The sequence below is a fragment of the Convolutriloba macropyga genome, chromosome 1 (assembly GCF_964194025.1).
Source record: "Convolutriloba macropyga chromosome 1, txConMacr16.3, whole genome shotgun sequence".
Taxonomy (NCBI): Eukaryota; Metazoa; Xenacoelomorpha; order Acoela; family Convolutidae; genus Convolutriloba; species Convolutriloba macropyga.
The window spans coordinates 43479277-43502637 of NC_134468.1; the positions used below are offsets into that span (position 1 = coordinate 43479277).

Here is a 23361-nt window from a genome sequence, read left to right on the forward strand (position 1 = left end):
TGATTTGTTTGCATGCTAAACAAAGTAATTTAGCGCTTTGACGGGGAAAAATATTCGTAGAGCTGGAAAACTTTTTGCTTAGTGACACTAAGGTGTTGCAAACTGTTACATATAGCTGGGAACAGCTTCTGGTTCTTTATGCATTAGTTTAAGAGATTGAAAACGATGATTCAGCCGAAAAATTCGAAAAACGAACCGATAGAATTCGAAAAACAAATCATTCAGCCGAAAAATTCGAAAAACAAAAAAATTTGGAACCTCTTCCTCCGTTAATCTGAAAACTCTTGTCATTATTAGCTACGGTCTTGAAGTTTCTAACTTGTAGATTGCAACAAACCATTCCAAAGGGCTCACATCGAAAAAAAATGAGGCATCAGCAAATCTATGTATTTTTAATTTCGCTCTAATGAAGCGTCTAGAAATTACAATTATTCGGGTCCTCTTGTTTTTTGTAATGCTATTTTTTGCATGGCCAATTTTTTCGTCTGACCAATTTGAATTTTTGTGTTCAAACGGCTCAAGCCCGAGGGCAATAGGTTGCAGGGTATCCTACTTTACTTATAGAGAATGTTATCACTTTTGGCAGTTTTGGGCATGAACTATAAAATGCGATCAGTATGAAAGCTAGAAATATTTGTTGACTCTTGCACTGATAATATATTTAGCTCCACCAGAAAGCAGCAAGCATTTCTACGACATGTGCGTCTCTCCAGAATCAGAATGAGAGTCTGCAGGAGGAGTACCAGAGTCACCTAGTCCAGATCGATTCGCACAAACAGTCCATCCGATCCATGCAGCAGATGTGCGTAATGCATTAGTAACATTTTCTCAATTAAATTGATGGGCAAATACTGTGGAATTTTGATAATCCGTGGCATCCTTGAAACAGCGCGTTTGTCATCTTGTAATATCTACCGTGCTCTTTAGTGTCGGAGTTCTGTATGGCCCTGCATGTCTTTTATGATGATCTCATTAATAGCCGCGTCCTCAATTCTAGGCGGCTATTATAGCGCTCCTAAATTTTTTTGGTTTTGCAATTCAATGAATTTGAATTCTAAATGGTTTTCCCAATCCATTCATAGTCCGTTCTAGGTCTAGTTTTCTGTTTAGTCAATGAAAATTTTTTGAATTGTACGTCAGGACTTGTCCTGCTATGTTTTTTTACTTCGTCTAACAGATTTTTGTTTCGTCTTACCGTGACTTCTTGGAATTGACTTTTTCAATGACTTACCTCACTCAAAAAAAGTGACTTCTGAGCTCACTTATGAAACTTTAAATTTTATGAACATTTACTTATTCAAGGCCAATAGTGTGCATCTAAGTAGTGCCAAACATATGCCCTAATTCTTGAATATTAGAGTCTTGAGTTTTTGATTTCGAATATTAATTTTGGGAGCTTTTCCCTTTGTGCCCCCCCCCAAATATTGCACGTTCATCTGGGGAGTGCAAATAATATGCGCCCACTAAGCTGAGGGGCACAAACGGTAAAGATCGTAATTTTGAAAAGCCCTATTAGGGCTTTCTCCTTATAGAACTTAAGTGTCTCATAAAAATGACAGTCCGAAGCTAACCCAAAAAGTCTAGTGGTCTATTAAAGGACTGGTTGTCGATCTGTCTATTTTATTAATAGCCGCCCTCATCTTCTCAGCCGGCTATTATAGCGCTCCTATTTTTTTTTACTTCGTCGAATAAAAAAATGTTTCGCTTTACCTCATTTTGCCGCTTTTTCAACATTTTGCGTGATATCTTTTTGACTTCTCTAGGCTAGTTTCTCTCTTCCTTCATTCTGCTAAAAGTGATTTTGAACATCAGTTGTTCAGCAAAGCAATTCAAAATGAACAGAATCAGTATGAAAAATTGAAGTCAGAAGTAGAAACGGGATAAACCCATACAGCCCAATTTTAGATGCCTGCTATTTGAACGTCGTTCCTATAAGTCTTAGTTACCATCTCTAATGCTTATTGGTATTGATAGTAGCCCCTGTAGCCTCTCCTTAAGAAACAGAAGTACGTTATGTTCAACTACGAAATGCCATCAAAATAAATCGGACTTAAAAAATGTTTTTGTACAAAAATTTTTTTTAAATATCTTCTATTCTTTCAATCCCAATCATGCCTATTGGAATCAACGGCGGCTATTTTCCGGCAATCTGTCGGGTATGTTTTCTATAGTTGTTTCAATTCATGTAACGCAACAAGCCTCTATCGCGGCTATTTTGCGGCAATCTGCCGGCTATGTTCTAACGATTACTGGTGTAATGAACAAAAAATGAACGTTTCGAATTCAAATTCTAAAGCTTGAAAGATTTAGGTAAAACTTGTAAAACTTGGTTTTTATAGAAGAATTTTGTTCCGACCCTTTTTAGTGAGGGAGGAACTATATACTCAAATGGGGTTTTTTTGTTCAGACAATTTTGGCCGATCGATATAATCATCGTAGAGAGTTGTGAGTGGTATCATTAAAAAGCCCGTCCAGCGCAGAATATAGAATTAAAGATTTTTTCGTTTTTCCTTTTTTGTAGGGAGTTATCCAGGCTTAAAGTTTTGTGAATATTAGCCGTAATTCAGCTATTTTTATTCACATTTTCGGTATTTTTGATCTAATTCTTTCAATTTTGCAAAAATTTGTTCAAATGGTTAACTGTAGTTTTATTTTTTTTAACTCTAAAGATAGAGGAGGGTTGCTGAATTGTTCGATCAGAGTTTTTGGCTAGAGTTTATGCTAAATTTTTCGACGGGACAAAATTGGGACCAAATTTGCTTTTTTAGCCCACTTGCTTAAAATTTACTGAAGTAGATACCTAAAAACTGCGGTCATATTTTTTCTAAGCTGACAAACGAGCTATTTGTAATCCCGCTGACTTTGAGAGTCTTCGGGAATTATAATTTTGCTAGTTTTTTGCATCTTTTTCTGACACTGAAAAATTTTGTTGAAAATTTGATCTATTTCGCAACCATTTGAGCAAATGAGTATTTTTTTGGACGCGCAGGAATATCTGGGTTGATATTGATCTTGCCATGGATCCGTACAATAAAATTTCTTAAAGATTTTAATGGGGTTCGACCTTTTTTCAAAATGTTTCCGCTAGGTAAATGTTTTTTAGGTAATTTACTGAGAGGAATTTCAAATCAGGACTCAATTATTGACAGATATTATTTACAATAAACGAGACCCAACTGGTTTATATTATGGTATCACAGTTTAGCTCATTGTTTTTATGGCTCTGACCATTTTTTTTGGTAAAAAATTTTGTGGGTTTTGCTTTCATTGCTTAAACTTTTTGTAGCATAATGACTTAGTGTCCCCAATCAAAAATACAGTTACCTTTAAGAAGGTATAAAAAGAACTTAGATTTTTTCAGTTGTTATCTAATGTCCGTTATGACTTTGAATATATTTGTTTTGAGAAAATATCGGTTAATTTTTGAACTCCGCAACTCTTTTATCTTTTTTCTCTGAACTTCGGGCGCAGTCTCAGCAAAAACAGGCAGAAATGGATTTCCTGTGGGTTTTAAATTATTGTCCGTAACGGTGTTATGTTCAATTAATGGTCTCTTTGTTTTGATACTACGAGTTTTCATTTTTTTAACAATTGCATATTTTATGTTGATTTTGTTTCCAATTGATTGAAAGCGCATAGTAGGGAATGCACAGCCTTGGAAAAAGGCGTATCTGAATATGTTAGTTGTCTTTGTAATATAGTTTATGCTTTTTGGACTGAGACACAGTTATCTCGCTTTTTTGATAGATTTTCTTTTTGCCTATGTTTGTCTTTCTTTTTGTTGTTTTACTTCATATACCTGATAACGATAGGTCTCAGTTGCTTCCCCAGGACGTATAACTCAACCTAGGTAAAGATTTCTATTTATAGCTGTTTGTTTTAATGGTTTTTCAATTGAATTTTTAAAAATTTCAACTGTATACTTTTCGCTTTCATTCTTGTAACCATGTAGTTCAATCTCACTAATTAGAAGTCTCAATTACTTTTGTCGATTCAAAAATTTTTTTGCGCATGGTTTTACGTTGTGACTGATTGCTGCGACCATTAATTTTATAATTTTTTCGAAATTTATACTTCAATTTTTGGCTTTCTTTTTCTCATGTCTACGTAGTCCTTTTTATAAGAAAGACTGTTTGATGTTAAGATGTGGAGAAAGTGACGTTTTACAGTTCTTGCAAGTAAAATCTTATAATTGTAGTGCCTTGAACAGTGTTTTCTCGTAAAATTGTTTGGCTTCTTTATATATTTGTTGTTATTTTGTGGGGTCGTGACTTAGTCTCATTATTAACGGGCTCATTTGACTTCCTGAGGTATTGTTACTTAATCCACCGGTGTCTTTTGAAATTTTGAGTCTGTCATGACTTTTGAAAATATTTGTTTTTGAAAACATATTTGGGTTTTTTGAGCTTCGTCATTTTTTTAAATAGTTTTGGTCGATTTCTAGCACAGTCTCAGTAAACAGTTCACAACCCGTTTCCAGTGAGACATAATTTAGTCTCTATAACGGTTTCAGCTTCAAACTTTTGTGTCCAGGATTTGTACTACTGTTACTGCAAGATTCCAAGATATATTTGATGATTTTTTTATATTTGTACATTTCGTAGATTTTTGTTTTCTTAATTTAAAACAATAATCGTAGGTCCCATTGGCTTTTAATTTTTGCGCATTTGAAAATTGGATAATGATATGTCTCAATTGCTTCCCATGGAGATAAATAAACTTTTATGGTTTTCAGATGATAATATGACATTATTAATGGTGAAATTAATTGTTTTCAAAAAATAAAAACGTATTTTCTCTTTTTTGTCGACCTATTAACCAGTCGCATTGAGGACAGGTCCCATATCTTTTCTAATGTAGCATAGGATAAATTTTTTGTTTTGGATTTTTGAGCAGGTTTGATTTTGTTGTGAATTTTTAAATTGTTCTGGAACGAAGATTAGCAATTATTGTAAATGTGTTGGTCATTTTTTTTCGCGTGACCATTTTGCGCTTTTCTTCTAGAAAATTCTTTGATTTCTCAAGTGACTTCTTTCACACTTTCGTTCTTCATTTTTGAGTGATCTCTATTGTTTTCACTTTTGCACTTTGTTCAATTTGAATTTGTTTAAGGTCAAAGGAACTCATTTGTGCAGTAAACGTCCTCAATATGAGGCTTCTGCGGGATTAATTTTAACCAGCTTTATTAATTTATCGTTGAATGTTTTTTACTTAGCTTTTTGAGTGACGTCGATTTTTTTCAATTTAATTCTGTCTCTGTTTCTCTCTCTAATATACAGCACGCAGGTCTATTCTTCCGCAGCTATTCTGGCAATCTGCCGGCTATGTTATTATCGAGTTTTGGACATCGAGTTTTGGTTCTAATAATGTTTGTTGTTTGATGTTTATTATTGTCCTTTCTAGTAGTCCTATCGACAACGTTCATCGGCCCTCTAGTGTGGCATTTTTGTTTTTCATTGGTTGTTTATTGAACGATATGTATGTATTTGAAATTTTCTATTCATCATTTGGTAGCCAATTAAGTCGGAATGTGGATGAGCGGGGTCGGAACCTTATGTGCGTACGCACATTACCGAGCCTCCCTGTTCAATTAAAAAAAGCGTTTGTAAAAAAGTAACGAAATGAAGCAAGTATAAACGTGACGTGGACCTAATATAACAAAAGCGCGAAGGTGTTAACGTGGAAAATGTTACGATCATATTTTTTTGTTAAAAGTTTGACATTTGTACAGAATTGATCAGATGAATGGCGACAGGGAAGTGTTGGAGAGAAAAGTGACTCTGGCTGAAAGAGAAGTGAAAAACAAAGTTGCTGACATTGAGAAACTCAAAAATGACAGTCAGGTTTGCAATGATAACATTTTTTTACTTTACATACCTTGCAATAAATTGTTGCTCGATTAATATTGATACTATAACATTCGGATTTAAAAATGAATTAATCAGCTGAATTGTATTGAAATGAATTGTATCCTGACTGTTGCTTTGACCGTAACTTGAGATTCATATCAGGTTAAATTTCATGAACCAAAATTTCATTTTGCTTTACAGGTGCTGAAGCGTACATTGGCGAGCAGTGAAGTACAATCAGTTTTGAGTAGTGGAAGTAGACGCCAAAATGGAGCAACTAAGTCTCCTAAAGATGGCGATGGGTGGGATGATTTTGACGTGGATGATGACGAGGGATCTGATGTAGCTGATGGGGACGCTGATCAACTAGACAGAATTGAGCAGATTCTCAATGCAGCTAAGGTATAGCGTGCCCCATAAGGTTGAAATAATCTCAAGTTTCAATAATCACTGAACAGATTTCAAAGAGGTGAAAGTTCAAATTTAAAACATGTAGTTAAACGCAAATGAACTGGAACCAATGTGAAAACAGGTTGGCATTCAAATAAATTAATGCCCGATTGCATGCTTTAGTGTTTTTCGAACGTTTGATTATCTCAGCTTTATGGGATAGATTATAGAACGCGCTTTTTTGTATGAGAAAATGACAGTGTCTATTGTAGATCTGGTTCATGATAGGCTTTGCTCGCGAAGTCTTGTCTCATAGATATATTCAATAATATGCTTGCTAAGACTGGTCTGATCTGTGATGCTAATAGTTGAGTTCGCGTTTAGATCAAAGAAGAGCTGGATGCATTGAAGAATACGCACGCACAAACTCTGGAGCGACTGAATGAACAGACTGACAAGGTCGCCGCTTGCCAAGGTAGGACTCTATTTCTGATGCCATTAGTTTTTCTATTCCCTTTTTGCATTTTTGCGATGAGACCTATTGGCGCAGGTGAATTTGTCACACTTTCTACGAATGATAAATTGGTTTTAGCTCGAGCAGTGTCAGCGGAATCGAAGCAGAAAGAGAGTGAGCGCGTGTTGAAGGAAAAGCTGATTGAGTTCGAGGTGATCGAGAGATATTGGAAGACTACAGAGGGAGAGTTGAGAAAACAGATCGCAGAGATGCAACATGACAAGTTCCAAACCGAGCAACTTCTCTCAACTGCTGAGACTGTCAAGCATTCGGCCACTGAGAGTAGCAACAGCTACAAGTCAGTTAACCATACTTCTTAATTGTCCAAGATTAGGAGCAAAACATATTTATAGCTGCGAAGCTGTAAGCTGAGCGAAGCTATATTGCGGTGCTCTTGGTTTTTACGACTCGAAGAGGAGTATTGGTTTTCTCTCGGTCTTTTTTTTATAGCTCCGAAGCTGTAAGCTGAGCGAAGCTATATTGCGGTGCTCTTGGTTTTTTTTGTTGCGTCGTCTGACGCTGTTTTTTCGTTTTACATTTGTTCACACAGCAAAGCTGAAAAAGTCAAGTTTTCGGAATGACTTCTTCCTCTCACTAACGGCATTTGCGCGCGTGACGACATTTCTCACTCGCTTTAGCAAAAGTGTTTAGGTTATTTGCGTGATTAGATTTTGAACATACGTGACTTACCTCACTCAATAAAATGACTTTTACACTTTAAAACTTAAGTTTAATTTGAATTTGTTTAAGGTCAAAGGAACTCATATGTGCAGTAAAGGTCCCTAATAAGAGGCTTCTGCGGACTAAATTTTAACAAGCTTTTTTAATTTATCGCTGAATGTTTTTTACCTAGTTTTTTTGAGCGGCGTCGTTTTTTTTTTCAATTTAGATCTGTATCTGTTTCTATCTCTATTATATGGCACGCAGGTCTATTCTTTCGCAGCTATTCCGGCAATCTGCCGGATATGTTTACCGGAAGTAGACTTGTTCACGCGGCATTTTGACCTAAAAGCGAAAGTGAGAAAAGCTGTCAAGGTGAACAGGTTTTTGCTAAGCGAGAGAAGTTTTTCGATCATGCGCTACGTTCAGTGAATGACTTTTTGACTTTGAAAAATGCTCTTGAGAGAACGGCGCTTATAGATAACCGTTTTAAACCGTTTTCTCGTCCATTTGGCTCAATTTTTTTACTTGTAATTTGGTTTTGTATAAATTATTTTTGATGGATGCTGCATTAATATATAATTTTAATGAAATTGATGCCACAGTTTTGCAGAGCCTAATAATACTTTTCAAGTGTAAAATGGGCTCATATTTTCTATTTAAAAGTTAATTTTCAGATTTTTTTCGCTAATTTCTTCGTGTTTGGGTCTTCCAGCGGACTTTTTTCTGAAAATTCAATGTATATGGCAACGTTCGATTGGCATTTCGTGCATTGAACAACTCTTTTGAACATGACTTCTTTTTTGTTTTATCAAATTGTACACATACTGATATTTTTTTTTGCTTTTTTTTATCTTTTTTTTAATTTTTTTTTTATTTTACCTAGAAGAAAAGTATTTCTGTGCACAGTCAGTGGTTTAGTTTCACTATTATTAGTAACTGATTTGTTTTTTTTTGACGTCTAATCTTATTACAATTTAAATGTATATTTGTAAATAAATTTAATATTTTGACAACTTTTGCAAAGTTTTTTAGTTTAGCGAACCTCTGTAATCTTTTTGTTTCTTAATTCAACAGAAGCATGGCTGCGTAACCTTTTTGAACCATTATTGTTTTATAAATATATTTAATTAATAGCCGCCCTCATCTTCTCAGCCGGCTATTATTGCGCTCGTATTTTTTTTTTACTTTGTTAAACTTTTTTTCGCTTTACCATTTTGCCGCTTTTTCGACATTTTGCGTGAAATCTTTTTGACTTCTCTAGGCTAGTTTCTCTCTTCTCTCATTCTGCTAAAAGTGAATTTGAACATCAGTTGCTAAGCAAAGCAATTCAAAATGAACAGAGTCGGTGTAAAAAATTGAAGTCAGAAATAGAAACGGGATAAACCCATAAAGCCGAATTTTAGATGCCCGCTATTTGAACGTCGTTCCTATAAGTTTTAGTTACCACCTCTAATGCTTATTGGTGTTGATAGTAGCCCCTGTAGCCTCTCTCTAAGAAACAGAAGTATGTTCAACTACGAAATGCCATCAAAATAAATCGGACTTAAAAAATATTTTTGTACAAAAATCTTGTTTTTAAATATATTCTATTTGTTCAATCCCAATCATGCTTATTGGAATCAACGGCGGCTGTTTTCCGGCAATCTGCCGGGTATGTTTAGTTTTGTATCGATTTTTTTTTAGTGTTTTTAAAACAGAATACAAAAGTCAATGCCGCATTTGGAAACTGTGCTTAGGTCAAATGGCTGAACTAATCGAAAAGCAGAGAAGAGAGACTGATTTTTTAATGATATCGTTGAAAACCATTTTTTATATTAAAAGCGAGAAAACTAGTTGTGAAGAAAATTTTGCTAAGAGAACGAAATTTTTTGATCACGTGCGTGTTTTTCAAAACTGTTTTTTTTAGTTTTAATTCCAACTTTTTAATCAAAGGTTATTCTCGCAATTGTCTAATCTAGCAGTATTGTGTTTGGAAGCACGTTTGACCATCTGAAGCAAATATTACTCATTTGGATTTATTCTTCACCATTTTTTTTTTTACCATTTTGCCTATTTTAAGATTTTCTTGCTTTTTTGTGTTCGTTTTCAATTTCTTCATGACATTTGCGGTGCTGTGTGCTTGAAACTAGTTCTTGTAGTAGTTTTGGTTGTCGTTCACTGTGATCGTTAGTTTTAAAATTTTGACGAAAATTGTCTTAAATTTGACCAAATTTTTGTTTTTATGCTTCTTGACTTTCTTCTGACCTTACGCTTCTTGCTGTTATTTTTCTCAGCCAAATCTAAGTTGAGAGTTAGTTTTTAGGTTTTGAGACTATGGACTGACACTTCAAATCTAGTCATGGCAATTTTCTCAGACATAAATTTCTTTTTCAGTTTTTTGTTCTTCGCGGTTTCCAACAGTCAATTGATTTCTCTCCCTCGTTTTGGAAGAAAATGATATAGAAAGTGTTAGACGAATAATGGTTGGGAAGAATTATGATAGCTAAACAGAGCACATCACATAATTAATTTAAACAATTCTAATTATTCTGTTTTTTTTTGCTCTTATATTTTAATTGTTGTTTACTTTTCAGTCGAATTTTGGTTGGATGACTGATGTAAGAGAGATTTTTATTAACACTTTCTCAAATGAATTGTTTGTAAATTGCATTTACCGTTTGCAGAGAATTTTTTTAGAGATTTTTACTCAAGGGTTTTGTCTGTCATCTTTCCCTTTCGAGTGTCTTTTTATGAAACAATTTTGTCTGGTTGTGTGTCAGTTGTTAAGATTTTCATGCATATCTGTAACAGGTTCCTGTATCAAACTATCTGTATAACAGGTGCCTTTATTAATAGTTTTTTGTGGACTTGCCACTAAAGTTGAATATTAGCAGGTTGTGTATCAGTTTTTGTCAAACACTTTTCTCATATTTTACCGGTTCTTTCAAAATGCTTAGTATAATTAAGCGGATTATGCATTCGGTTAGTGAGGAAAGTCACTTTTCTACTTTGAGTCGTTTCCGGAGTTCTTCCGGCTATGTTTTTTTGCTTCGTCGTCTGACGCTATTTTTTCGTTTTACATTTGTTCACACAGCAAAGCTGAAAAAGTCAAATTTTCTGAATGACTTCCTCCTCTCACTAACGGCATCTGCGCGCGTGACGTCATTTCTCACTCGCTTTAGCAAAAGTTTCTAGGTTATTTGCGTGATTAAATTTTGATCATACGTGACTTACCTCACTCAATAAATTGACTTTTGCACTTTGAAACTTAAGTTTAAGTTGAATTTGTTTAAGGTCAAAGGAACTCATATGTGCAGTAAAGGTCCCTAATAAGAGGCTTCTGTGGAATGAATTTTAACAAGATTTATTAATTTATCGCTGAATGTTTTTTAGACTAGTTTTTTGAGCGGCAGCGATTTTTTCAATTTAAATCTGTATCTGTTTCTATCTCTTATATGGCACGCAGGTCTATTCTTTCGCAGCGGTTGCGGCAATCTACCGGCTATGTTTGTTGAATATTGAGTGTTGAAATATTTCAACTCAGCGTTGAAGTATTGAGTGGTTTGGATTTGTTGTAAGGATTAGAGATGTGGATTGACAATAAAGGTGAATGGTTTATGAAAAAGAACAGTTTTGGTGACAAAATGTACTGATATTATCTATGTTCGTTTTTTACTGTTGTTATCCAATGTTCGCGTACATGTTATGTTATTTTTAGGCAACAAGCTGAGGATTTGAAGGCATTACTGGACACAACTGAAGCACGAAACAAAGAGGACATTGCTAAATTGGAGAAAAGTTTGCATACATCATGGGTCAGTTTACTTGCATTTGCTGTTTATTTAGCTTTATTAGTCAATTTCTTGTTTCTATCACATCTTCGTTTCAGATTAACTCAAGGAAGCTTGAACAGAAACTGCAGATGATGCAGAGGGATAATGATATTCTACGTAAAAGGTAAAATTAAATGGAACGAGAAAGGCCTTTTGATCAAGATACGAATGAACCATTACAAGATTGAAAAAGGCAGTCGAGCTACTGTCTAAAGGAACTATGCAGGATTTACAAATGGATTAAGAAAAAAATGAGTGTAGATTGGCATAACACATATCATTGTGCTATGAAAACTATTTTAGGAGTTGTGTTTGTCGTGTTTGACCAAGCGTTGGTCCCACAGTACGACCGAAATAGAAACATCGCAGGAAACTATCAGCCTCTTTTTTAAAAGAAAATCGCCTATGATAAATAAATCATATGTCAAGACGTCCACGAAAGTAAACAGAACACTACAAAAATCTAGAAGCAAATTTATCTTATTTAGCGTTTAGAAAAATAGGATTATCGAAGTTATTAATTCCAACAATGTCAACTTTGGAAGTCCTTTACACAATGGGATTTTAGACAGCAAATGTCAACTTTGTAAAAAACCACTGAGAAAAAAAGTAAAAGGACAACGAACAGATTTTGGGAAAAACCTTTTCTTACCTTCCGTGAAAATTTGTGGCTTCAAAGTCATCAAAACAACCAGCTAAAGCTTCAATGAAAACTCTTGGGATACCACGTAAATAGTGGAAAATAATGGTGCCAAAGTCAAAAAAAATTATGAGCAATTAACTGAACTCCTTAAGTAAATTCAAAAATGCTTTACTAGAGAGCAAATGACATCTCTCAATAGCGACAAAACAACGGAAACCAATGACAAAAATTAGAAAAATTCTAAAAATCACTTATATTTTTAAAAAGTAGTGTCATAGAAGACGTGACAAAAGTTTGATATTGAAAAACACTTTGAGCAAGTTGTAACTCACAAGTTAGCAACTTTGAGCTCTCCTCCATAGTGAGACTAAGTGACGAGCAATAAAATAAATGATAGAAGATGGAAAATTCCGAAAAGTCGTCAATATATTTTTTGGAAACAAGTAAAGTCAAATACGGCACAACCGCTATATTTCAATTCAAACCTGTAGATAATTTAAAAAGGCATTATTAGAGAGCCACTAAGACCTATAATTGATGAGACTCAATGAGAAAACAACAAATACAGCGAAAACAAACAATCCAAAAAATTTATTTTACTGAGAGACAGCTGTTAAGGCATGTAATACCATTTGCCTTTTGAGGAGTCTAAATAGTGCAACTATGCATTATTAGAACACACATCACGGTTTAAAAGAATGCATTTAGACAGTGAAGAGAAAACCGAAGTTGCCCCCTTTGACAAAATTTATCAAAAACCAAAAATCTTTTTGAGCACATTTTTACTACTCAGTTTGACAAAAATTCACGACTTAAATTCGCCAACTCGCTTTTCCCAACTCTCATTACGCCAGCATGATAAAAATCAGAACTCCAATTTTACTACTCATTAACGAGAAATGGTCGAGTAAAGTGTGAACACAAAATTGCGAACAGAATTTTTCATAAATAGCCGCCGTCAGCCTCTCAACGGCTATTATTTAGGCGCTCTTTTTTAAAAATTGCTTTACCTTTCGATCACATTTTCCGTTTTACGTGAGTCACGATTTTCCGCGACTAACTTCTGACCTACTTCGCTCACTGTTTCAACTGAATGGATTTTAAATTCTTTCATGCATTGAATTAGGTAATGTGGTGAATACGGTCTATATCAAAAGAGCAAAATCAAAATAGACGGGATAAATCGATAAAGCCCGGTCATTAAGTCATAGTGCATTGGGTTATCAGAGTTTGTTAGAGTGTTTGCTAGCTGACATTGCTATTAAGCGTATTAGCTTTCAGTTGAGAAACCCGAATTAAATATAGTTTTAGAATCTAATTGAAACTGTGCGCCAAATAGAACACTTATTGGCACTGAAAAGAAACAGAAAAATGTTTGGTCAATTTCTCTCCTTTTTTCATTTCCTGTTTCAATCAGGATGTGATGTGCATGAAGCGCTTCAACGGAGGCTATTTTTTGGCAATCTGCCGGCTATGTTTTATTAATTTCTCTTGACCGAAGTTTGGATCAATTTTTAGAAACGTTTTGCCCTGTTTTCTCCAAATCTTTCATCTGACCCGATTGTCTTTAATTGTTCTCAAAAGTTTGTAGTAATTATGCTAGTCCTGTTGGTCTTTTTTAAATACGATTTTTCTCTTGACCAATTTTTCGTCTTACCCATTTCACTTTTCGTCCTTAAAACGGGATAAACAGGTACATAAACAGGTAAACGGGATAAATGAATTTTTATTAGAGGCCCTTAGCTGCATTTAGTCTTTTAAGTACTTAGTGTGATGAAGCTACCGGGAAGGCTGTAGTTTAAGGTTAAAAGGTCATTTTTAGGAGTTTTGGAGCCCAAAATGTTAGTTTTTGTGTTTTTGTCATTTTTGTCGATATTTTTGTTCGACCAGTCTACAATTTAGACTGGTTAAAGTTGATGTGAAGGTATTTTGCAAGACATAAGTACATTTTATGATCTTTTTAAGAGCTAAATAGTTTGGTAATCCAAACAAAAACACGCAAATTGATACTAATTTTAACAATTTTTTCGAAGCTTTTTGGAATTTTTTGCCTTTTGAGTTCTATTTGAACTAGGTGTCAAGGAACTTCGTCTAGGGTTTTGATAAAAGATTACTGCAGTTTGTAGTGGTAATGGAATGGTTTTCAACATTTCGAATTTTAGCATTTTTTTAATCAAAGTTTGCATTTTTCAATTTTTACTGTTCTCTAGGTACTGGAGCTGTCATTGGCCCTTTAATGAGGATTAATGAAGCTATTTATTAGCTTCATTTTGATATGTAACAGTTTGAAATACTTTATTACAACTTGTTTTCATCGAATATCACTGATTTTTTTGAGTTTGACCAGTTTTTGTTGTCCAGGGGCTCTAGAAGCTGGAAGACCTCTTTAAGGGTTTGTTAATAAGTTACTGAAATTTTTTTATTTGCCATGGAATAGTTCTCAATTTTAAAATCTCAAATGTTAGCAATTTTTTCAAGCATTTCATTTTAGCAATATTTTCAATTTCAAGTTTTTTTGAAATTGTTTGTCATCTTCAGATTTCTCCAGCCTCAAGAGCAAAAGAGCCTGCTCTTGAAATATTAATTATAGGTTACTGCATAGTTTCTAGATGTAATAAAATGTTTTTCAGTATTTTAATATCACGAATTTAAACAATTGAAAGAAAAATATTTGCATTTTCAAGTTTTTAAATTGGGTCATTTTTTAAGATTTCCGAGCCTCAAGAGCCAAGGAACGTCCTCCAGCGTTTGATATTTAGCTGCTGCATAGTTTCTGGAGTTAATGGAATGGTTATCAATAAATAATTATTTGAGTTTTAGCAATTTTTTGATAAAATTTCAAATTATTATCTTGTTCCAGGTTTATGGATTTTTTTGAGGCAGTGAATCTTTTATCAAAGTTCTCGAATGTTTTTGTCCTTTTCTGAATTTAACGATCATTACTTTAAGTCTTGTAGATGGGATAAATGGCGGAGCTCCAGAGACAAAAAATGGTTTGGAACATTTTTTTTATCTGCGAAATCTGGAAACTTCTTTTAAATTTTGCACTTCAGTTTTTTTTCTATATGATTTAATTACTAATGAGGCTAGAAAATTGCAGAATCGAATCTCATCATGTAAAATTTTCCTAGCTCTCTCTCTCTGTTGTTTGGGATTTCTTTATTTCTTTTTCTCGTCAACGTTTTATCTCTCGCACACTATCTCTCTCTCTCTCTCTCTCTCTCTCTCTCTCTCTCTCTCTCTCTCTCTCTCTCTCTCTCTCTCTCTTTAACTCCTTAACTCGTTTGATGCCGCACTTCACTTGTTGCTATGTGGCGTGATGTCTTTATCTATTACCCTCACCTCACGCCGCTTCAATTAAGCTAAAGCTGGCCTCACTAAACCATGGCTAGCTAATGACGAAGCCAACTGCTGGCCGGTCGTTTGAGAGCATTTCGCCCGACGTTAGATGGTTATGTTTGTTTCACTTCAATTGTCTTGGCTTTTTAAATGAATTTTAGGCCCTTGATTTTTTCGTTTTGCGTGATATAAATTTCTCTTTCAAAGCTAGCAGCAACTGAACGCAATTGGCTGCAACGCACTCCACAGACAAATGAAAATTGCGCCAAAAATGGTGGAATGTTGTGGCACTTAAATTTTATTGTGTTAATAGTGGTATATAATAACCCCTGATGTCGTCATTTGAAGTCACCTTATTTAATTTAGTTAATCCCTTCCCGAGTGGAGCAGGTCACAACAGATTCGAGCTCGCACTACTTTTTCGAAAGCAATTCTTCCGACGTTAGTCGGTTGTTTTTTGTTGTCCTCTGACCTGGCCTAGTTAATGGCAAATCCTGGGCTCTCTTGTCAGGCATGTTCTCATTGCATTTTTAACGACATTAACAACCTGCACTTATTCGAGTTAGTCTTATCACTGTATGTGAGTCAGTTATTTCTAGTTAGTTTTAAAAAAAATCACATGTAACAATTTTACTGACTTTCAAATTAATTTTTTTAAATAGTTTTTGTCTTAGTCTCAGTAATGAGAGGGCTCAGAGACTGTGCTAATAGCGCAAGATGAAGACATAGCAATTCATGTTTCAAAGTAGTAGCTAATAGTTCTAAGCTAGTACCTAATAGCTAATTGACTATTTATGTTCAGAAAAATAGCTGGTAAACTGCTTGAGTTTTGACTGTGCTTGTTAATCTGATTGGTTTCTTGTCCCGTAGTCTCGCTATTAACAGATGTACCTCTACATAAGAAAAGATTGAATCTATTTATTGTTTCCGTTTTGTTTTTAATCGTTTGGCTTTGAAACCTTTCGTCTCGAAAAAAATCATGTTATCGACGTCGATAATTCTTTTTGATTCTTACATACCATATTTTGCCGCAAAAACTTTGATTCCTGTGAAATTGTTTTGATAAGCCAAAAATATACGATTGAACAAAGAGCACGTGTCGTGCTAAAGCCATGAAATAAAGGTAATCTTAACAAGCCCAAGTTTTGAACCCAAGTAATCTAAAGACGACAATAAGTCAGAGCCCCCCTATTGTCAAAAGAGGACCAGGACATTGTCATTTGGCGCTCCTGGTCATTCCAGCAAAAGACAAACTTCAGTTTTCACCGTTTCTCAGAGACAACACGTTGCGTGTTGGTGGCAGAACTAAAAGAAGTACATTGGGTTACAACACAAAACATCCAATGATTCTCAATGCAAAAGAATTCATAACTCGGCTGTTTTCAGTTAAATGCCACGAAATTTGTATGCATTTTGGGACTGAATACGTCAAGAACTATGTACAACAAAACTTCTACGTGCTTGGTCTTCGCGACGCTCTTAGAAGTATCACCTACAAGTGCTTCGATTGCAGACGATTCAAAGGCCAAGGACTTCAACCACCAATGGCGGACCTACCCGAAATCCGATTTCCACAAAACGAGTCTCCCGTAGTTTTTACAAACGTCGGAATTGACTATATTGCCCCCTTTACCGTTATTCAGCGGAATAAAGAGGAAAAAGCCTATATCTGCCTTTTCAATTGTCTTGTCACGAGAGCTGTGCACTTAGAAGTGACAGAAGATTTAACGACAACCACTTGCATGACAGCCATTCGAAGATTCGTTGCAAGACGGGGACAACCCCGATTATTCCTGAGTGACAACGGCAGCAACTTTTTTGGAGCCAGAAAACAAATACGACGACAACCACTCCAGCTCGACCATGAATTCAATAGACAGAAACTTCTGAATCAGTCCGGTGAATGGCGTCTAAACCCTCCTTCTGCCCCTCACTTCGGTGGGGTGTGGGAGAGGCTCGTACAGATTGTAAAACGAGCTCTTCTTTTGAATTTAGGATCGGCAAAGTTGACCTGGGACACCTTCTCAACCATCGTCACCGAGACCGAAAGTCTAGTTAATGCAAGACCGTTGACACATGTGAGAAGTGATGTCGAAGACGAGGATCCACTCACACCTAATCACTTTCTGATCGGTAGAGCCTTTTCCAATGTACCAGCATGTGTCTTCAAAGAGAATCCCACCGTCCAGACGAAAACGCGGATACAAGCGCGGCAAAGACTAGAAGCAATCTGGAAAAGACTTTTGAGAGAGTACGTTCCGACTCTGAACGCCAGAAAGAAGTGGGCCAAACCCGAGGCCAAATTGGAAGTCAATGATATTGTATGGGTCCTTGAAGAATGGACTCCAAGGGAGATATGGCCATTGGGACGCGTGACAAGGACGTTCACCGGCCCCGACAAAACTGCTAGATCTTGTGAAGTAAAAACTGCTTTAGGATTTTTAACTCGACCAGCGGTTAGGCTTGCACATGTTTTTCCGAAAGCACCACCAAAAGGTTAGGAGGTTAGGTAACGTAGGCCCCGTGAATGTTATCGACGTCGATAATTCTTTTTGATTCTGACATACCATATTTTGCCGCAAAAACTTTGATTCCTGTGAAATTGTTTTGATAAGCCAAAAATATACGATTGAACAAAGAGCACGTGCCGTGCTAAAGCCATGAAATAAAGGTAATCTTAACAAGCCCAAGTTTTGAACCCAAGTAATCTAAAGACGACAATAAGTCAGAGCCCCCTATTGTCAAAAGAGGACCAGGACATTGTCAAATCATAGACTTCATTGATTTTTCTTTGCGGCCTGTATTTGTTTGTCTTTTATCATGCCTTGATGTTACATCTGAAAACTTTGTGCTGTCTAAAAAAGATCTGTTTTATCTTGTAAGGAGTCTGGTGCAATTCGATTGTCTCAAAATGTTGCATATTTTCTTTTTACTTGGTCGCTCATTTGTTTTTTTTTACAAATTTGTTTACTGTCAAAGTTGCTATTTTTTGTCTGAGGCTATTATTGACCTTCTCTTGTTAAAATTCAAAGAATTTGAATTGTATTGGGGCGCTGTCTTTTTTTTAAGATCTGGTCACACAATTTCATGATTTTTGAAGTCAAATTGGAGTAGTGATTTCGGTCACGCCGAAGCAGGAAATGGAGCGAAAAAGCGAGTGGTTTTGCGGCGTGAATTTTTTTAGCTCTAATTTTAAAGTAGAGTGCAAAAATGGTGTTTGAACAAAAATTTCGGTTTCTCGGTAGTGGTTTTTTGTTCACATGCGGCAATTTCACTCGATTTTTTGGATCGGATTTTTTTCTAAATGGTTTTCCCAATCCATTCACAGCTCATTCTAGGCCTAGTTTTTTGTTTGAAATAAATTTTCATTTCTCGCTAGTGGTTTTTTTGTTCACATGCGGCATTTTGACATTGATTTTTTGTTTTTTTTTCTTATTTTTTGATCTGATTTTTTAAAAATGGTTTTCTCAATTCACTCATAGTCCATTCTAAGTCTATTTTTTCTGTTTAGTCAATGAAAATTCTTTGAATTGTACGTCAGGACTTGTCCTGCTATGTTTTTTTTTCGTCAAGAGGATTTTTTACGACCATATGACGTCACAATCGCCTCTTCAATTCTGTTCTCTGTTCATTCGTTTATGCAATTTCAACTTAACTGCGTGCGTGAAGTCATTTTCCACCCAGTGGAGAGTGTTTCTTGTTAGTTCGCGTGACTAAATTTTTGGTCAAACTTGAATTCACTCTCAAAAAAAGACTTCCTGACTCTCAAATTGACTTTTGATTCTAGTGAGTGTGTGTGTCACTCTAATTGAACGTTATTTGAGAGCAGCTAATAGGAGCATTAATCAGTCCATTATTAATCCAAATATAGCATCTGTGCATTCAGTGAAAAGAAATTTCTTTTTTCATTTGTTTTTATCTTTTTGAGACTGCACTGCGGCTATTTTCTGGCAGTCTGCCAGCTATATTTAATAATTTTGTTTACTTTCGTGCTTGTGTTGTTATATAATATCTTGAGTATTAGAAGCCGTTCTTCTCCGGAGGCTGAAAGCCAAGTCGTCAGTTTGTTGAACGTTCTGGATTGTGTTGCTGAGTTTTTGTTAATTGGGTTTACCTATCGATCTCGTTTTTTGTTTTGCGTTAGTCACAACTTTGATTTTTGATATCTGACTTACCTCATTAATTATTTCAAGTGAATGGAATTTAGGTTTGATTCAGCAAATTTACGCTAGTACGTTTAAGGGCAAAAAGCGGGATTAAAAAAATATGCTTTAACCAATAAAGCCACGCACTAACTCTTAATAATTATAGACTTGGCTTTAAGTTTTGAAAGTTCTGTAGAGTATACATGTAACGGCTAATAATTTTTTGAGCTTGTTGTTCTTCAATTTGGAATTTGATTTCACGATATCGAATGTGAGTAAACTGTTGACCAACCTGGAACACTTTTCTTACACTTAGATAAAACTTAGGCTGTCGTCAAATTATGTCGTCGTTTAAGAGCAATTCGCCCGACGTTAGTCGGTTATGTTTAGTGAGGAATCTTTTAGCTGTCTGCAATTGGCTCTCACATTTTCTTTCAAACTGATTGTAAAATTGCTGCTCTGTTACTTTGCAGTAAGTTGCTATTTGTTGATTTTACTGACTATAGCTACGAAGAATATTTAAACTGTAGTTGTTTTAATCTACATTTTTTGACTAAATACTTACTACAATCTTATTTACCAGTTCTAATGTTTGTTGGCTCGGAAACCAATCCCTGTAGCCTCTCGTCAAAACAGGAGTATATCTAACTATGACGTTCAATCAAAATAGCTCGGCCTTTTGTAAATTATTTTTCCTTCAATTCCAATGGGTCATGGGGAATTATGCTGGCTATTTTAGGGCAATCTTTTGGTTATGCTGAATTTTTAATTACTGCGAAGTAATAGTGGGAGTATTATTGGTCTCATCATGGTCTTTTTATTCAAGTCAAAGTCGAGCTGTTCAGTTGAATTTGTGTACGTGACTTCATTTTTTACTGCATTCTGTTTAGGTCAATAGTGCTTGTGTTGTTTGCGCATTCCTGACTTGTATCTCTCAATCAAATGACTTCTGAACTCATTTTATGTCTGCATTGAGATTATAAACTCTAATTACAATTAAATAGGGGTCATCCAAGCGTTATAAATATGAGGCTATTATACTCGAAAGACATTAGTGTTTGGTATTGGAGTCTTGGTGATGATTTTTAAACTAGTGGACATCGACATTCTATTTTCCTGCTGTTCTCCAGTTATCTGACGGCCATTCTAAGACATTATTACCAATAGTGACTGCAATTATTTAGTAGTAGTGATATTTCAGTATTTCGCATTTTGTTTGCAATGGATTTGTTTCCCGCTCGCTTTTGCAAATGAAGAAACAAAGTTTGTAGTTTTCAAGTTTTTATCTTATAGTCTTTGTGTTTAATAGCCGCCCTTATCTTCTCAGCTGGCTATTATAGCACTCCTATTTTTTTTTACTTGGTTTAACTTTTTTTCGCTTTACACATTTTGCCGCTTTTTCAACATTTTGCGCCAAATCTTTTCGACTTCTCTTGGCTAGTTTCACTCTTCCGTCATTCTGCTCAAAGTCCTTTTAAACATAGGTTGCTCAGCAAAGCAATTCAAAATGAAGACAGTCAGTATAAAAAAAATCAAAGTCAGAAATAGAAACGAGATAAACCCATGAAAAACCCATTTTTAGATGCCCGGTACTTGAACTTTGTAACAAGTTTTAGTTACTATCTATAATGCTTATTGGTATTGATAATAGACCCTGTAGCCTCTCACTGAGAGACAGGAGTATGTTCAATTACGAATCGCACTTAAAAATGTTTTTATACAAAAAGCAATTTTTGTTGATGTTTTCTCTTCTTTCAATCCCAATAATTATGGGAATCAACGGCGGCTATTTTCCGGCAATCTGACGGGTATGTTTCACTGCTTTCGAACGAAGTGTGAAGTAGATTTGATTGTCATTTGTGTATTTTTTAGCTGCGATACTGCATGCTGAGCGTAACTATATTGCAGTGTTCCTGGTTCTAACGATCCAAATTATTTGGATTGTATTCAGGCGCTGTCTTTTTTAAGATCGGTTAACACTTGTTTCGGTTCTTTTAGCCCCATGAAAAGTTGAATTTGGTGGTGATTAATTGCTCTTGAACGCAGTTCATAGCAATTATTGTAAACATGTGTGTCTTTTTTATGCAAATTTTTTGCTTGACAATTTTGCACTTGTCAGTAACTCGTAGCGCAGTGGTTGGTGCTTGTGGCCATGGATCGGGAGGTCAGTGGTTCGAGTCCTGGTGGGGTCAAGGTTTTTTGCACCCATAAGGAAAAATTGATCTAGACTAAAGACCATGATGAATTAAATTGCCTCGCCTGTCGTTCAAGAGCAATTCTTCCGACATTTGTCGGTTTATGTTTTCAGTGACCCTTAATTGTAAAGTAAGCGAAAAACTAGTAGATCTGACATGTGATTTTTTTCAGACTGACTTTGAAGCGGAGTGAGAAATTGGTGTTTAATAGCCGCCCTCATCTTCTCAGCCGGCTATTATAGCGCTCCTATTTTTTTTTTTACTTCGTCGAATAAAAAAATGTTTCGCTTTACCTCATTTTGCCGCCTTTTCAACATTTTGCGTGAAATCTTTTTGACTTCTCTAGGCTAGTTTCTCTCTTCTCTCATTCTGCTAAAAGTGAATTTGAACATCAGTTGCTAAGCAAAGCAATTCAAAATGAACAGTGTCGGTATAAAAAATTGAAGTCAGAAATAGAAACGGGATAAACCCATAAAGCCCAATTTTAGATGCCCGCTATTTGAACGTCGTTCCTATAAGTCTTAGTTACTACCGCTAATGGTTATTGGTGTTGATAGTAGCCCCTGTAGCCTCTCTCTAAGAATTAGAAGTATGTTCAACTACGAAATGCCATCAAAATAAATCGGACTTAAAAAATATTTTTGTACAAAAATCTTTTTTTTTTCAATATATTCTATTCGTTCAATCCCAATCATGCTTATTGGAATCAACGGCGGCTATTTTCCGGCAATCTGCCGGGTATGTTTAAACAAATTTTCAAGAAAATTTGTGCGTGCGCGTATTTGACTTCTGTTTTCAGTGTTTCTCTTGAGTTCTTTTAAACTGATATACGTGTTTTAATTGTGCCTTTTTGCAATTGTTTGAATTACTCAACGGGCGGCTAATGCTTTTCGTAACTTTGACACTATTTGCCATAATAAATCAGAGAATTTTCAATTTTTGCCCGTATATGTTTTGTTGTCTTATCTTCGTATCTTAACTGACAGGCTTCATTGGTTAGTAATGAGGCATACATAAATTTAATTAATGGCTCGGGTTCATAGCTAGTAGTTTTCTGGTCTTTGACGCTATTTGTTCTCAGAAAGTGTTACTGAATTGTTGAGTTTGCGAGTGATTTTTTTTACCTTTTGTTGCCTTATCATTTATTCTCATTAAGGAAAGGTCTCATTGGGGATAAATTCTTCTTTCTTTTTTTGCTTCTTTTCAAAGTCAGGGATGCCTGCTGGGGCTTAGGTATGCAAGCATTTGTAGGGCGTGCGCGGAGCAGAGAGGGGTCAAATTATGTCCTCGTTATAGTTTGGTGAATCTCATACTCAGACTAGTAGGGCTCTATGCGAGCTGCTTAGCCACTTAATCTCTGGCTGTCCTAAGGGCTTTAGCTGTTTATCACGTCTTTGAGAACGAAAAGTTAAGGGTCAGACGAAACATCGCAGACAAAAAATTCGTCAACCAAAAAAATTGCATAAAAAGTCTAAAGAACTAATAGAGTTGCTAAAAAGTTTTTTTGACTGTATTAATTTGACAACAAAGAACAACAAAATCACGCAAAACTCAAAAATTTGAAAAAAAAATTCTTGAAAACACTTAGTGTCAAAGTCATAGAAAGCAATAAGTGTTTTTTCAAGAATTATTTTCAAATTTTTGAGGTTTGTGTAATTTTATTGTTTTTCGTTGTCTCATTAATTCTGTTTCGGTTGTTCGAGATCATTCCGGACGACGACGTTGGTCGGTTATGTTCTCCTGGTCTCATCGGTTACTAAGTACTCTTTCGTTAATCTACTTAATCGTTTCAGTTAATACCCAATGATATC

The 23361-nt window shown here is 35.4% G+C and overlaps 1 protein-coding gene across 5 annotated transcripts in view; it reads left to right on the plus strand.

Moving 5' to 3' along the window:
- Nucleotides 1-23361, plus strand: part of LOC142339324 (uncharacterized) — a 152801-nt gene that overhangs the window by 123649 nt on the left and 5791 nt on the right. For all 5 annotated transcript variants that reach the window (XM_075389292.1, XM_075389301.1, XM_075389310.1 and 2 more), the window contains 7 exons: nt 666-802; nt 5732-5843; nt 6051-6251; nt 6624-6714; nt 6832-7051; nt 11114-11210; nt 11285-11352. In XM_075389292.1, coding sequence (XP_075245407.1) covers nt 666-802; nt 5732-5843; nt 6051-6251; nt 6624-6714; nt 6832-7051; nt 11114-11210; nt 11285-11352 — 926 coding nt within the window. The remainder of the gene's footprint in view (nt 1-665; nt 803-5731; nt 5844-6050; nt 6252-6623; nt 6715-6831; nt 7052-11113; nt 11211-11284; nt 11353-23361) is intronic.